This window comes from Apteryx rowi, unplaced genomic scaffold (assembly GCF_003343035.1).
Source record: "Apteryx rowi isolate R43461 unplaced genomic scaffold, aptRow1 scaffold_150, whole genome shotgun sequence".
Lineage (NCBI taxonomy): Eukaryota > Metazoa > Chordata > Aves > Apterygiformes > Apterygidae > Apteryx > Apteryx rowi.
The window spans coordinates 1,826,674-1,839,632 of record NW_020447753.1 but is presented as its reverse complement, the minus strand read 5'-3'; the positions used below and the strand labels follow the sequence as shown (position 1 = coordinate 1,839,632).

Sequence of the window (12,959 nt, the reverse complement as noted above, 5' to 3'; positions counted from 1 at the left end):
TATCAATTGACAAACTTCAGTCCTGTTAACTCTTCACTCGCCCGTCAGATACTATAATGGTAACATCCTATTAGAGCTGGCAGGAACTCTGAGCTCTTATAATTGATAGAACAGAAACTTTCTGGCAATAAAGTTTTCTGACTGTGTGTGTGTGTGTGTATAAGAGAGACACAGAAACTGAGCAAAGGTGGGGGGGATCTAGGTCTGGAAATGAAGACTTATCTGTAAAGCATGACTGATCTGAAAATTGAATAGTTTTTCAGTAAACTGATCACCCACAATAGGACATATTTACTGGCAGAGTGGATGATACAATGGATACTCTGTAAATGACAAGTCAGTGCTTCTGGAGGATGGATAAAATGATTGAAAAGCTCTCCTGTATGTTTTCTTTAAAGTCAGACAGCTACTATAATTATGAAAAACTTGCTGTATATGCAAGTTGTATATACATCCAGTCTGTTATAGTGCTGTGTTCTGAAACGACTGGCATTTGAACTTAAAATGCTCATGTAAAATGCACTTTATACTTTCTCTTTTTTTTTTTCTTAGGTGGAAAGGAATCAGAGGCTCAAGCAAGGCAAAAACAACAGATGATACTCATGCAATCTAAATACCAGCAAAAGGTCAGGAAGAATAAATTTATTTGTTTATTTTAAAAACTAGCTCAAAAAAGGCTTTTCAGGAAGTGTCACTGTTTCATATGGCTGTAAAATGAACTCCCAGCTGCTTGACAAAAGAAAGTCATGAAAACTGAAGGAAGCAGCAGAAAACTAGAAACAAATGTTCTGCATCAAAGAAAATGAGAAAACTAGCTATAAATACGTAGCAAACCATATTGCACATCACATCTAAAATGACAACCAGTGCAGTTGTAAAATCACTTACACACTTCGCTGTATCCTCCAGCATGCTGCCTACACTTCAACTAATGGATCAATGTACCAACCATCCAGTTCTATATGTAGAAATGTTGTTCTTATAAACACTTGCAAGTTATCAATCAGCTTTGTGATTCCTTGCGTAGATGCCCATTTATCACTCCCGGATTTCTCAGCCTTCTTAAAGTCAATATCAGAGTAGCTGGTGCACAGCCTGCTTTATTTAATGGAGTGTCTCAGTTTAAGAAAAATCCCTGGTAACTTTCATCAACCATGCTTTAGGTTTGAAAAATGTGCAGTACAGGAGTCAAGGTACCTTATCTTATGTGTTCTTTTATACATACATATGTAATTTTTTTTTATGTTTATGTCATATAGTACAAGAGAGAAGAATATGTAAGAACAAAAAAGGCAGCTGAAGAAGCTGAAATCCTGAAAAAGAAAGCAATTCAAAGAGAAAAGGTAAATGTGGTTACTGTAGAGTTGGAACCATATAATAAAGTATATGTCGTGATGCTTTATTTTACTGAACTACAGGAAACAGGTTTGTTAAACGAAATGGTATCCCTGGATTTCACCAGAAAGTTAGAGGATCCAGTCCTCCCTTTCTTATTAGTTCACTAAAGGAAATCTGGCCTGGTATTCTGCTAGGCTTGCCTATTCTTTTGGTGCTTTGGGAACTTCAGTGTTGTGGTTGCATATGTCCTCAGGAGTTAGCAGAAATAAAGGGAAAACGCTAGGGTAAGGAATAATGTTGTAAATAGTGATATGGGTTATGTAGCTTATTCTGGCATAAACTTTCTCTGTACTATCCAGTTGTGGCAAATAGCATGAAGTACTTACAGAAATCTGTAGTTGCCTGCTACATGTGTAGGAAGCATCCAAGAAAAGCCAGCCTGTAGTGGTAGAAAACGCATCCAAATCATGGAAAGATAATGATTGTCTGCAGTATGCCCTCATGCACTCTGAAATTCTGGTGCCCCTTCAACTACCCAGATTGGGGTGCTGGCTGGCAAGCATCACAGCTCCTCTGTAGCTTGCAGATCAAGGTTTCTTTCAGAAAAGCCTTTCCTTCTTTCAGGTGGGCAGAAATGTATTGTTTGATATGTGTATCAGTGTTGTGGAAGCCTGCTCACGGCTGTTGGCAGGCTCCTGGAGAGTCTAGGGACGGTACTGCTGGGGCTAGCGTGGCCTGCAGCATTGCTCTTTGCCGTGGTCCTGAAAGTGGAGCAGCTCAAGGCCATCTGCGCTGCAGATCCTGTGCTGAGAGAGCAGTGTCAATGCCTCCTCTGAGCACACAAATCAAGCCCCGTACCCGGAGACTGACATTACTCTTTAGTGTACACCTCTGGTGTTTAAGTTGGTAAACCTGTCACAGTGCTAATCATTGGCTAGTGTGTAAGATCACTTTTTCTTCTCTTGTTGAGCATATATGTACACCAACAATAGCTCACTTTCTGATCTTCAGTTTTATTTCACATTTGTTTGTCTCTTCCAATTATTTCCACAAAGCTGCTTCTAGTCATGCGTGCTATATAAACCTTGGGAAAAGTTTGTTCATTTTGCCTTGGTCCTTCACTCTCCTTGGTAGAAACTAACTGGTGCTCAGCTGAGAATGTAACCTGGAATTAAAAAGAAAAAAAGGAGGAAAAAGAAAAAAAGGAGGAGTGGGGCATGATAGTGATGTGCAAAATAGTTATGAGAGAAAGGGAGATTTGAGATTTTCAAGGTTTGTCTCCACAAGAGTAAAAATAATCCTCTGTGTGCAACCTGAAGGCTGAGGGTTAGTTCACAAACTATCAGTACTGGATTGCATACAATGAGACGCAAAAACAAAAATAGCCTTAATTATGCCTAGATAAAGGTCAGTCTGTTCCCTGCCTTTTATCGTTTAATGGTGGTCCTTGGGGATAAGCCCATACACAATAACCTGCAGGGGCATAAATAGTATCATGTGGAAATGTCATTAACACTTACCAGCTCATGTATAGCTCCAGAAGCAGTGATGATAACAGTGATAGAAAGGGGATTCATTGTATTTTATTCACCTATTAAATGTATGTTGTTTGCCTGTGGGCGTTGGACGAGAAGAATGTTGCAAGACTGTCATAATTTATAGTTACACCTAGAAAATATATTGATGTATCAGTTCTGTTTTCATGCCCTTTAATTTCTTTACCTTCACACCCACAGATTATAAAATGTTTATAGTTGGTATAGATAGTAAAACTCTGTTGGTTTCTTCTAAAGAAGCATGCAATWTCATGGCAAACATCTTTGCCAAACAGTTTAATTTGAATAAACAAACTTATACCCGTAATGCAAGCAAGCAAACAAAACAGGGGAGGATGAAGGGAATCCCTTAACTTGGATTTGTTTATTTGGGTTGTCTTCCACAATAGTAACTGAGCTGGTAAAGGTTTCTTCTTGGAATAAGATGTTAACACACTTAAAAATCAACTTTAAGTAAAGCATGCTGGAAAGCCACTAAAGGGTGTTGATCTGGCTATCTCACATTGCTGCAGATGATTGGTCCCTGAGAGGTAGGGATGGAAGGGAAGGGATCCTAAAGGACTGCTACTGTAGGGCCAATGTCAGGCCCTGGTTTCTCCAGGAGAAGAACTGTTTTTAAGTGGTAAATTAGTACATGCAGGGATTCAGCTAGGAGCATGTCTTTCTGCAAATTCACAAGTCTTCCTTTCCTGCTGGACAGACCTTCTTTTGCTCAAGGTTATTATTCGTTCAATAAAAACAAATTGTCTGACAGTCTGAGAGGAGATAATGGCTAGGCGGCTTTGTCAGCAGGAGCCCTGAAATTTTCACAGCTGGAGAGCTGCTTTGCCAGCCAACAAGAATTGTAAAGCCCTACAAAAGAGTGCATGGTAACCAGAACACGTGCTGATACTCAGCTCAGGTCTCCCATGATCGTAAGGATGATGTGTTGCAAGCCAATGCTGCCTAGGAACATAGGCTCTGCTTATGTTATTGCTTTAATACTTGTTTTGCAGAGAAAAGTAATATCCATTCTTCCTTTGTCTTTGTGACCAAGAGAAAAATAGGTGTCTGTTAAAGCAGTACCCAGATGTGGATGGTCTGCGTTACCTTCAGTAGGAAACACCTGTCTGTCTCTGTCATTCTCTAAAGATCAAGTTAAGGGCTATAATACCAATGCTCCTGGCATCTACTCTGTCTCTCTCCAGCTCCCAGAGAGAAGAAAGGTAGATCTTCCCCATCCCATCTGCTAGAGAACCAGCTTGCGTGAACCGATGCTCTTGGTTCTCTGTGGGTAGCCGCGAGTGGGATTTGAGATCACATGTGCTCTGCATCAGCCAACTTGTCCTGTGACTGCTCCAAGCTGCTCACAGGGTAACCTGGGCTGTACAAATTTGGCTTTTCTTTCCTCCTAAGGTGGTGATTTCTGAATGCTCACTGAAATAATTTTGGAGATACTTTGATGCTAGCAATGAATTCCTTTTTTTTATATTTGACCCTAGTTCTGAGATGGGTGTCTGATTTGCAGAAAGTGTGGGAATACATAGGAAGTAGCATTATTGTTCTTTCCTCATTTGTAGCAAGCATCTGCAGTTTGGTATCTTCTGTGTAGCCTTTCACATCACAAATTTCTACCAGGCTAAACCATAACTTAATTTGAGTCTTTTGGATGAAAGGGCAGTCAATTTTCCAAGAAAATAAGCATGTGACACTGAAGTTGTGCTATTTTGCATATAGCACACATGCAGAAATCTTAAAGATTAAGAAGCCAAATTTCAGTGTATTGCATGTTTCAGTTTTCTGTCATTCAATCTCTGTTCCTATTATCCTGCATTTAGAATTTCTTGTGTGTATTCTAAAATTTGCATAAATGTAGAAAGATTCAAAAGAGTTGAAGTGAAAAGGCTCAAGTTAATTCTAGTCTGCAACTAAATTTTCTTTTGTTTTTTCATTACATAGTAACAGTTGTGCCAACTTCTGAAACTGTCCTATTTAGAATAAGCTGTAATTTCATTTTATTCTTTATCAAATCATGTGCTCTTTAATTTGACTGTGTTAATCAACATGAATGGCCTTTTTCGGGAATTTGTTAAAACCGGGCACTTTACAGACCTTCTGCTAATGCTTTTCAACATGTTTACCTTCAATATCACAGCTGTTCCACTGTTGGCTTTATTTTTGAAGACTGTGCCAAATGCGGAGTGCTTTGGCAATGTTTATTGATAGATTGTCATTAGTTAGAGAATATCCCATTTGCTTTTTCCTGTCATATCCATGTGTCCTAAGCAGGGTCCCAAGGTAAACTTTCAGAGTAGAAAGCAGTTATACCAGCCCCTAAAAATAACTTCAATATGCTGGAGTTTTCTTCCAGCACCACTCTGGTGGCAGAACAGGCGTAGGATATTGGCTTCTTTTTTACCTAGTGGGAGATGGGGGTAGTATTGAAGGATAAGATTGATCAAATTTAACATCACCGTTCTGTCCTAGCTAGGAGCAAGGCCATGGCAACTCTGGTGAGCTTTGGATTTTAACTTAAAATTTATTTCAACTTTGGCCCCTTGCCATATGCTCTTTCAGAGGTGAAAGCGTCAGCTGTCAGTGTTGAGCAGCGGTGACGAAAAGCCTGGGAACTGTCCCTGTTGTCATAGGGATGTCAACATCGCCCTTGACAATAATATCAGATTTCCTTTCTTCCTCATTAGCCAGAGTAGGACCAGGTCTGATAGGATATGGATCTATCTGTTTTCTCTGCAGTCTGTTTAGCGCTGTTACCTCGCTAGTACCAAAAATGTTGCCTTCTTTGTTAAGTGAATAGTGGGTCTGAATATCTCAACTCTCCAGTCCTGAGGTTCTTTCTGAATGCTTTTCAAATCTGCAGAGTATCACCTGCTGCTGGAAGACTTGTTTCTGAAACCCTGGGGAAAACAGAAGATGAAATGTAAATTGTTAAGTGGCACAGATGATAGGTGGGAGTCTTTGCCTAAAAGAATTATCTGTCTCTGGGTAGAGGAGTTAGGAGCAGACGAGATATCCCTTGAACACTAAAAAATTACCCATGCAGAGGGTTGGTATGCCTCACTTTAGTATGTGGTGTGTGGGGTTTTTTTGTTTTTGTTTTTTGTTTGTTTGTTTTATTACATCAATAGTGTATACACTTTACAAATATCTCAACATCCCAGTTGACTGGGCAATGGGGCACCTTATTCAGAGAGCTTTCTTCCTCTTTATTTTTTTTTCCATTGCCTCTTCCAAAATACAGTCTCTAAGTCATTTGCCTTTTAGTATCTATATCACTATTATACAACATAATATCTTTTTCCTATCTGCAGACACCTGACAGGGTTTTTCTGTTGTTGTTTTTTTTGTTGTTGTTTTTTGTTTGCTTGTTTTTTTAATCCAGTACATGCTGAGGAGGAATTTAAACTTGTTTTACAAATCTCTTCCAGACATTCATTCTTTATCCAATTAAAAAATATCCACCCTGAAATCACTGAAGGCAAAGTAATTGAGTTACTGCCAGTAGAATTATAATTTTTCTAAAATGTTTCTGACTGCAGCACAGGAAGAAAATGATGTGTGTGTGGCAGGAGGAGAGGGGAGGTTTACAGCTCTGCTTTTAACATCTCTTTTCCCCCTTACACTTCTACACACATGGGTGTGCACACGCCCCTCTTTCTGCCTGGCCTTGCACAACCCCTCCACCCATGCAGTGTGTCGTCCCTCTGATTTGTGGCTGTCACCAAATGAATGCTGGTGTATGAGAGTCAGCGGGTTGGCAGGAGTGGGGGCTTCTGCAATGGGCCATTCCCACCTACAGCTGCTTTCTCCTCTCTGCCAGACGTTTGCTGAAATTTCCAGGGTGCTTTTGTTTAATGTTTGATTGCTGGGTTACCCAAAAGTTGCTGCCTTAAATTAGGCTTTTATTATTATTATTATTATTATTTTGAGGGTGGGGGATGAGAGGAGTGACCATGCTGGTTGCCAGTGTCTGTTTGATCAGTCGTTCTGAACCTTGAATGGGAGCTCTTGTTACCCTTGCCCACTGCGGTGTGCGAGCTTTTGCTCAAAATATAGCAGGCTTGAAAACAAGGTTTGGCACTTCTGATCTGTGCTTGTAACACACTGAACTGCTTCTTGACTGCTCTTCCACTGGATCTACTGAAAACCTGTGTGTTGGAGAAAAAGAAAAAGAATTGGCTGGCCTTCTTTTGACTAAAAACTAAAGTTGAGCTGAATATTGTTGCTGCAGCAAATTCTCTAGTTTCTGCTTTAACATTTTAATTCTATGTGAAAGTTTGGGTTTTATTGTTTGTCTGGTTTTTTGGAGGGGGGGAGGTGCTTAAACTACCCTTGCACAAGGGTATTACATTCAATTTTATGTTAAAGGGCCTCATTACTTCTGTGTTATCCAGATATCCATAGGAGTTTTGTGTGTCAGAACTTTGGCTGACTCTTGCACTAGGCATGGTATCTGAGGTAGAATAGCATTTGATAAGTGGAGATATATCCCTCATCTTCATCATCTTTGCACTGGTCAGGACCTAAAGCTTCTGAAAGCCACAGGTCTACGCGCAGAGCTGTGAACGCTCATGTCACTGCTACTCGTGCAGCACAGCTGAGAGCCACTGAAACATCGTTGACCGACAGCTAATCTAATTGCAAATGCTTCCACAACTCGGAGTAGCCCATATCATCACTCATGTACCGGTCCCATTAAGCTGCATCAATTAATCCTAGAGATGGCCTTAATGTTACAGCTTGAGAACCGTGAAGCCTCATGAGGCCCTCTGTGAGGGTACATGTGTCTGCCAGGAAAGCAGTGGGTTTTTGTATTTCAGATTGGTCTCTTGACAAGCTTACTAAATTATCCGACTCCTGCTCATGTTTAAATACTTTTTAATTTGGGATTGAGTCACTTGTGTACCCAACTACTACTATTATTATTTTGAAAACCAGAATACTGAAATAATGTTTCTTGCTTATCAGAAATCTCAAGAATGTTTTGCTGTTTTTAATGCTGTAGGCAGAGAGGCTTGAAGCTAAGAAAAGGCAAGAAGAAATGCGGAGAAGAGAGATGTACTTTGAAGATCAATATTAGTAAGTAAAATTTGAATCTGACTACTTGTCTTTGCTTGCTTGTTATGTGAAACTTGTAGTTACCATCTATATCTGTATGTCTGTACAAAAGCTGATGCCTTTGGAGATTCTTCCAGCAGGGGCATCTGGTCCATTGGCTCCAAACTACTGAACTGTAATTCTGAATTATCTGTCAAACCATTAGGCTTTACTGGCTAGGGTAACCTGTTTTTCCCTCCTCAAATAATGTTTTCCTCTTACATATTTAACTTTTGGGGGAATTCCTCATGTTTGAGAAGCTGGGTGTGTGTGGTTAGGTAGGAAGGAAGGAGCCAACTCCCTATTTTTGGTTTCAAAAACTAACTTCTTTTGAAAGGTCACAATATTTTTATAGAAAAAGAATGTGAAAGAACTACAAGAGGAAAGAATGTATCTAGAGTGCTCTCTTTTATAGAGGTAGTGCTTGGATTTTATTTCTTGAAAAATGGAAGTCTTGCAACAGGATACAGAGGTACTTATGGTGGTGGGTACACTGCTAAATGGGAAAAAATAGCCATGTGTTGCCATGTTGCAACAACATAGTTTAAAACCACAGCTACTATTCTAGAACTATCTTGTCTACATATAACTCGCAGGTTTCACCTCTGTGTTTCTACGTTTGAAAATGAAAATAAATATTTAGCTGTCTCTAAATATTTTTCTCTTCACCGTCCCCCATCCCCACCTAACTGTAACAGCCAGGAGACTTTTTCTTTTCTCTTCTTTAACTCCTCCATCAGATAATCAGAAGCAAGACCTTGTGTGTCAGGAGGGATTCAACTTGCTTAGCATTAGGCACTGAGTCCAAAACAAGTCTGTCTTTTCTGTGAGTATAGAGAGTCCCCTGTAGGGAGTAATTTTGCCCATCTTAAAATAAAAGTTTAGTACAGAGAACATGAATCATCCTCTAGAAGTTCACCTCTATTGACCATAGACAGAGACTGGTCAACGGTCTCTTCTAAAGTAAGTGAGAAGAATCCAGGCTCTACTGGACAGAGTAACTGTCCGCACAGTAATTTTCACTTTAATAATAACTGGTTTTCAGAGAAAGTGCTGCTCTCTTTTCCTCTCCTGTACCATTTAAAAATAAATAAAATAATTTTGAAAAAATAAATAAAATAATTTTGAGGTGGGCATGGGAACTGACCAAAATTGCTGTCATGGGACTTTCTTCCTTCCCTTTTTAAAGAGAAGCTGCCTCTTTCCTTCTGTGAGAGCCACTGAGGGGAAAATAAGAGAGGATGACTATTGGCTACCTTTTTCAGTACACTCACCTTCTTCCAGTGACTAACTGTTCACTTCAGGACCCTACCTAATAGCTGTTTTCAGCCACCTTTTCTGTATACAGCTGTCCTACTTCTTTTTCCTCTCCTCTATGCATTTGTATGCCTGAAGAACCTTTTGCTGCTTTAGCTGAGCTACACTTTCCAGCCTTCTGGCATTTCTACTTAATTTCTTGATGTCTGAGAAACTGCTGTTTTATCAATATGAGTCTTTCATTCCTTGCTAACTAGTGTGTAAATCAGGTAAAAACATTAGCAACTAATGTTTGAAATTTGAAATGCTTCCCAAAGAGTGTGGTGTGCACTAGTGTTTTTCCCCTTCTCCTTTTTAATTATTATTTTTGGCAGCCGGGAGGTGGGGGGGGGGGGGTTCCACTTTTTGACTTGAAGTAATGCAATCTATAGTTCATTCTGTGAGCTCTTTTGTCCACTGGATTTATTTTAAATTCTCAAAATATACACTCTGAAATGAAAACTGTGAGTTGCAGACTGACTTTGTGCTTTCTTTATCTAAATGAATGAATATGTGATCATTTAATCCAAGATTAATTATCAAAACAGGATCTAAATTACATCTCCACCCATTTATTTTAGTGACTGGTAAAGAAATCTAACCCATATGAAAATAATGAGGGCTTCCTATATTTAGCACAGTTCTAAAATTTAGATGTGGGAATTTAGCCTGCTGTGAAGACCTATTTCCCAAGAATACCTCTTTATTGCCAGATTTAGATATGGATTAACTCCTGAAATAATTGATTCCATTGGCAGTGAAGTTCCTGCCTTGCCAATTCACTCTACCCTGAAGTATTTATTTTTTAACTAATCCAAACCAATTATATCACATAATTAACACACAATGCTGTTCAGTCACCTTTCCCTTTTCTATCTCTAACTCCTGAAATAGCTCACCTGTGTTCCCAGCATGATTGATTGCTCTATCCTTCTCTGACTCTTAAAAGAGCTGTATCCTATGCTAGTAGTTCCTGTTCCTTCATCTTCCGCCCAGACTCTTTTTCTAATGTATAGACATTTTGGTGCTTTCTCACTCATTTCAGACTCTGCCCTCCAGCCTTTTTTTCCCCTCTTCTATTTTTCTTTTTCCTGTTTGGCTTTAGGTCTTTCCTTAAACGTTGCCAAAGTCTGTCTCATGGATATTGGTATTTTGTCCTATGTTTGTCTCACTCAGTGTGGATTCACATCCCCACCACCACCTTCCTTGATTCTTCAGGACTTCTGAGGACTCTGTATAGCTTTAAATCTCTATTTCTGATAGACTAGACATCTTCATTTCAATTGGTAATGGACACAGATTGAAACACAGAAAATTCTGTCTGAAGATTAAAAAAAACTTTTTTACTATGTGGGTGGCTGAACATTGGAACAGGTTGCCTAGAGAAGTTGTGGAATCTCCATCCTTGGAAATACTCAAAATTTGACTAGTCACAGTCCTGGGCAACCTATTCTAGCTGACCCTGCTTGGGCAGTGGGGTGGACTAAATGATCTCCAGAGGTCCCTTCCAGCTCCAGTGATTCTGTGACTCATGCTCTCTGAGCTTAACCTGACAACAGCCTCATCAAATATTCGGTATAGTGTCCTCAGTTATGTGACTTGCTTTTTCCTGAGAGGATTCTCAAGGTTCTCCTCTTTCCATTTAATCTGACTTTTGTTTTAACAGCTTATTCAGTTATGAATGGAGGCATAGCTCCTCCTTTCTCCCACCTTCCTTGTCTGTCTTTGCTTAGAGTGAAGTGAATTGGGCCATTTGGCATTTTTTTCCTGTTAAAAGTAGGCTTGGTCCTGTCAAAAGGAGGCCCAAACCCTCTAAAACACCCCCAGGTGAGCACAGTCAGTCAGCCCCAGGTGGTGCAAGAGCTCGGGCTGGCTTGGCACTGAGAAGGAGACTGGTTGGCTGCTTATTATGTCCCCTGATTTAGGAGACCCTTGTTCAGTTGAGGTCATCTTAGGAAACCAAATGGACCGAAGTTAAAGATGAAGTTTTGGACTGTCAAGCTCTGTTACAGTGGAGATTGCATATAACTGTCCAAAGACTTACGTACTCTGTGTACTGAACATACCAGGAGGATCTAGTGGATATTGTACCTGGAGAGAGTTGAAAACCTATATACAGTGAATACAAATCTGGTCAACCAAAAACCTCTCATACTGTACAGTGCAACACTAGTGCCTTCTCTGCTCTGAAGAAATCTTCCAGTGGACTGAGGAATAGGAGTCTTGGGCAGTAATGAATTTACCTTTGGATGTTGTTGAGGTGGAACACAACATCCAGCAGTAATGGGAAGCTGCTGTATGACATCTCAGCTCTTGTAAAGTAACTCTGACGATGTACTACTTGTTATTAGAGACATGTTCACTGAGAAGTGCTTTGTATTTAACACAGTACTGTATGCATACTGTGTAAAAATAAGTGACTTGTTACTTCTGTCATTGCAGAGTCCATGTCTAGAGGTGAAAGTAATAAACAGGAGGTTGTGCCACTTTAATCCCTCTCTCTACTAGGGTATTTTGCTCTCCTTCCCTGCTTCCTGGGAGAGGGGGAAGGGAAGGACATGTGCTGCGTACAGAGCAATGACCTCTGCAAAATTGTCGCCTGTGGGACTATCTTAAAAGATAAGCCTCCTTGTCAGTCTGTCCTCTCTAAGTATCCCTAGCTGCAACATCACTATTTTCTTTAAGAGATCAGTGCTTACCAGTGGTCTCATTAGCTGGGAAACCTTTTAAAATTGATCACCTCCTTCAGCCGTATCTTCCTGCATAGGGTAGAGCCCAATCAGAGCCTTCTCTTGTATGAAATTTCTCTTCTCTCTGATATGGAAAAGCATCTAAAACTCTTGGGTCATTAACATACTGTGCTAATAAAGCACAGCAGTGCACAGAAGTTTCTCGATTCTGACTAAAATCGTATCGCTGTTAAAAAAGGAACTTCTCACAGAAATCCCCTTTTGAAGGGTGTAATATTAAGTGAACAAATGACAGAAGGAAAAATTGACTGCAACCTTGTCTACTGTCTGGGGAATACAGTTATTTCCTAACTCTTGAGAGCTTGTTAGCTTCTTTATGTACAAATGTCTCTTAAAAGTGGACTATATCTACTATGAGAGTTGCTTAAACTCTTGATGTCCTGTGGAAATGAGGTCTCGACTCACATGCAGAGTTGTGGAAAAGACTCCAAGTCCCTTTCTTGGGGTCAGCAGCTCTGCTGACTCAGGTGGACTTGGGCTCTATTAGGTGACTAAGATGGGCAAAACCCACAAGGTATGTCCTAAGGTAGCCCTGTATAAAAAGCCTAAACAGCCCACAGAAGCAGACTTTGGGCTGGAGGAATTGCTACACTGCAGGATTGCTATGGTTTGTACTAATAGAGGAGAAGCACTTGGGGGATTTGTTGGTGGCAGCGTTTCTGTGGTCCTGACTGTACAGACATTGAATCAGGAAGATGAGGCATACATGCACAGTTGTCTACTGGAAACTGCTTGTATGTGAAACGGAGTCCTTTCTTCTGAGTAATGGTGTCTTGGATGCATTTTACATTTGTTAATACCCTGCACTAGAGACTGTATTTCTGTCAGACTGGGTTAAAAGATACTGAATGCTTTTGTGGTCCTAAATTTGTAATTGCTAATTCTTCTAAGGAAAAGACTAAGCATCCATCTTTCTGAGCAGGAA

General features: G+C 40.1%; 1 protein-coding gene across 1 annotated transcript in view; it reads left to right on the top strand.

Annotated features, from left to right (window-relative positions):
• Window positions 1-552: 552 nt before the first annotated feature.
• The window catches only part of EPSTI1 (epithelial stromal interaction 1), a gene marked incomplete at its 5' end in the record, with an annotated part of 36,827 nt that continues 24,420 nt past the window's right edge, over window positions 553-12,959 (top strand). Inside the window, 3 exons of the mRNA XM_026058969.1 lie at window positions 553-626; window positions 1,260-1,343; window positions 7,897-7,970. Coding sequence (XP_025914754.1) covers window positions 553-626; window positions 1,260-1,343; window positions 7,897-7,970 — 232 coding nt within the window. The remainder of the gene's footprint in view (window positions 627-1,259; window positions 1,344-7,896; window positions 7,971-12,959) is intronic.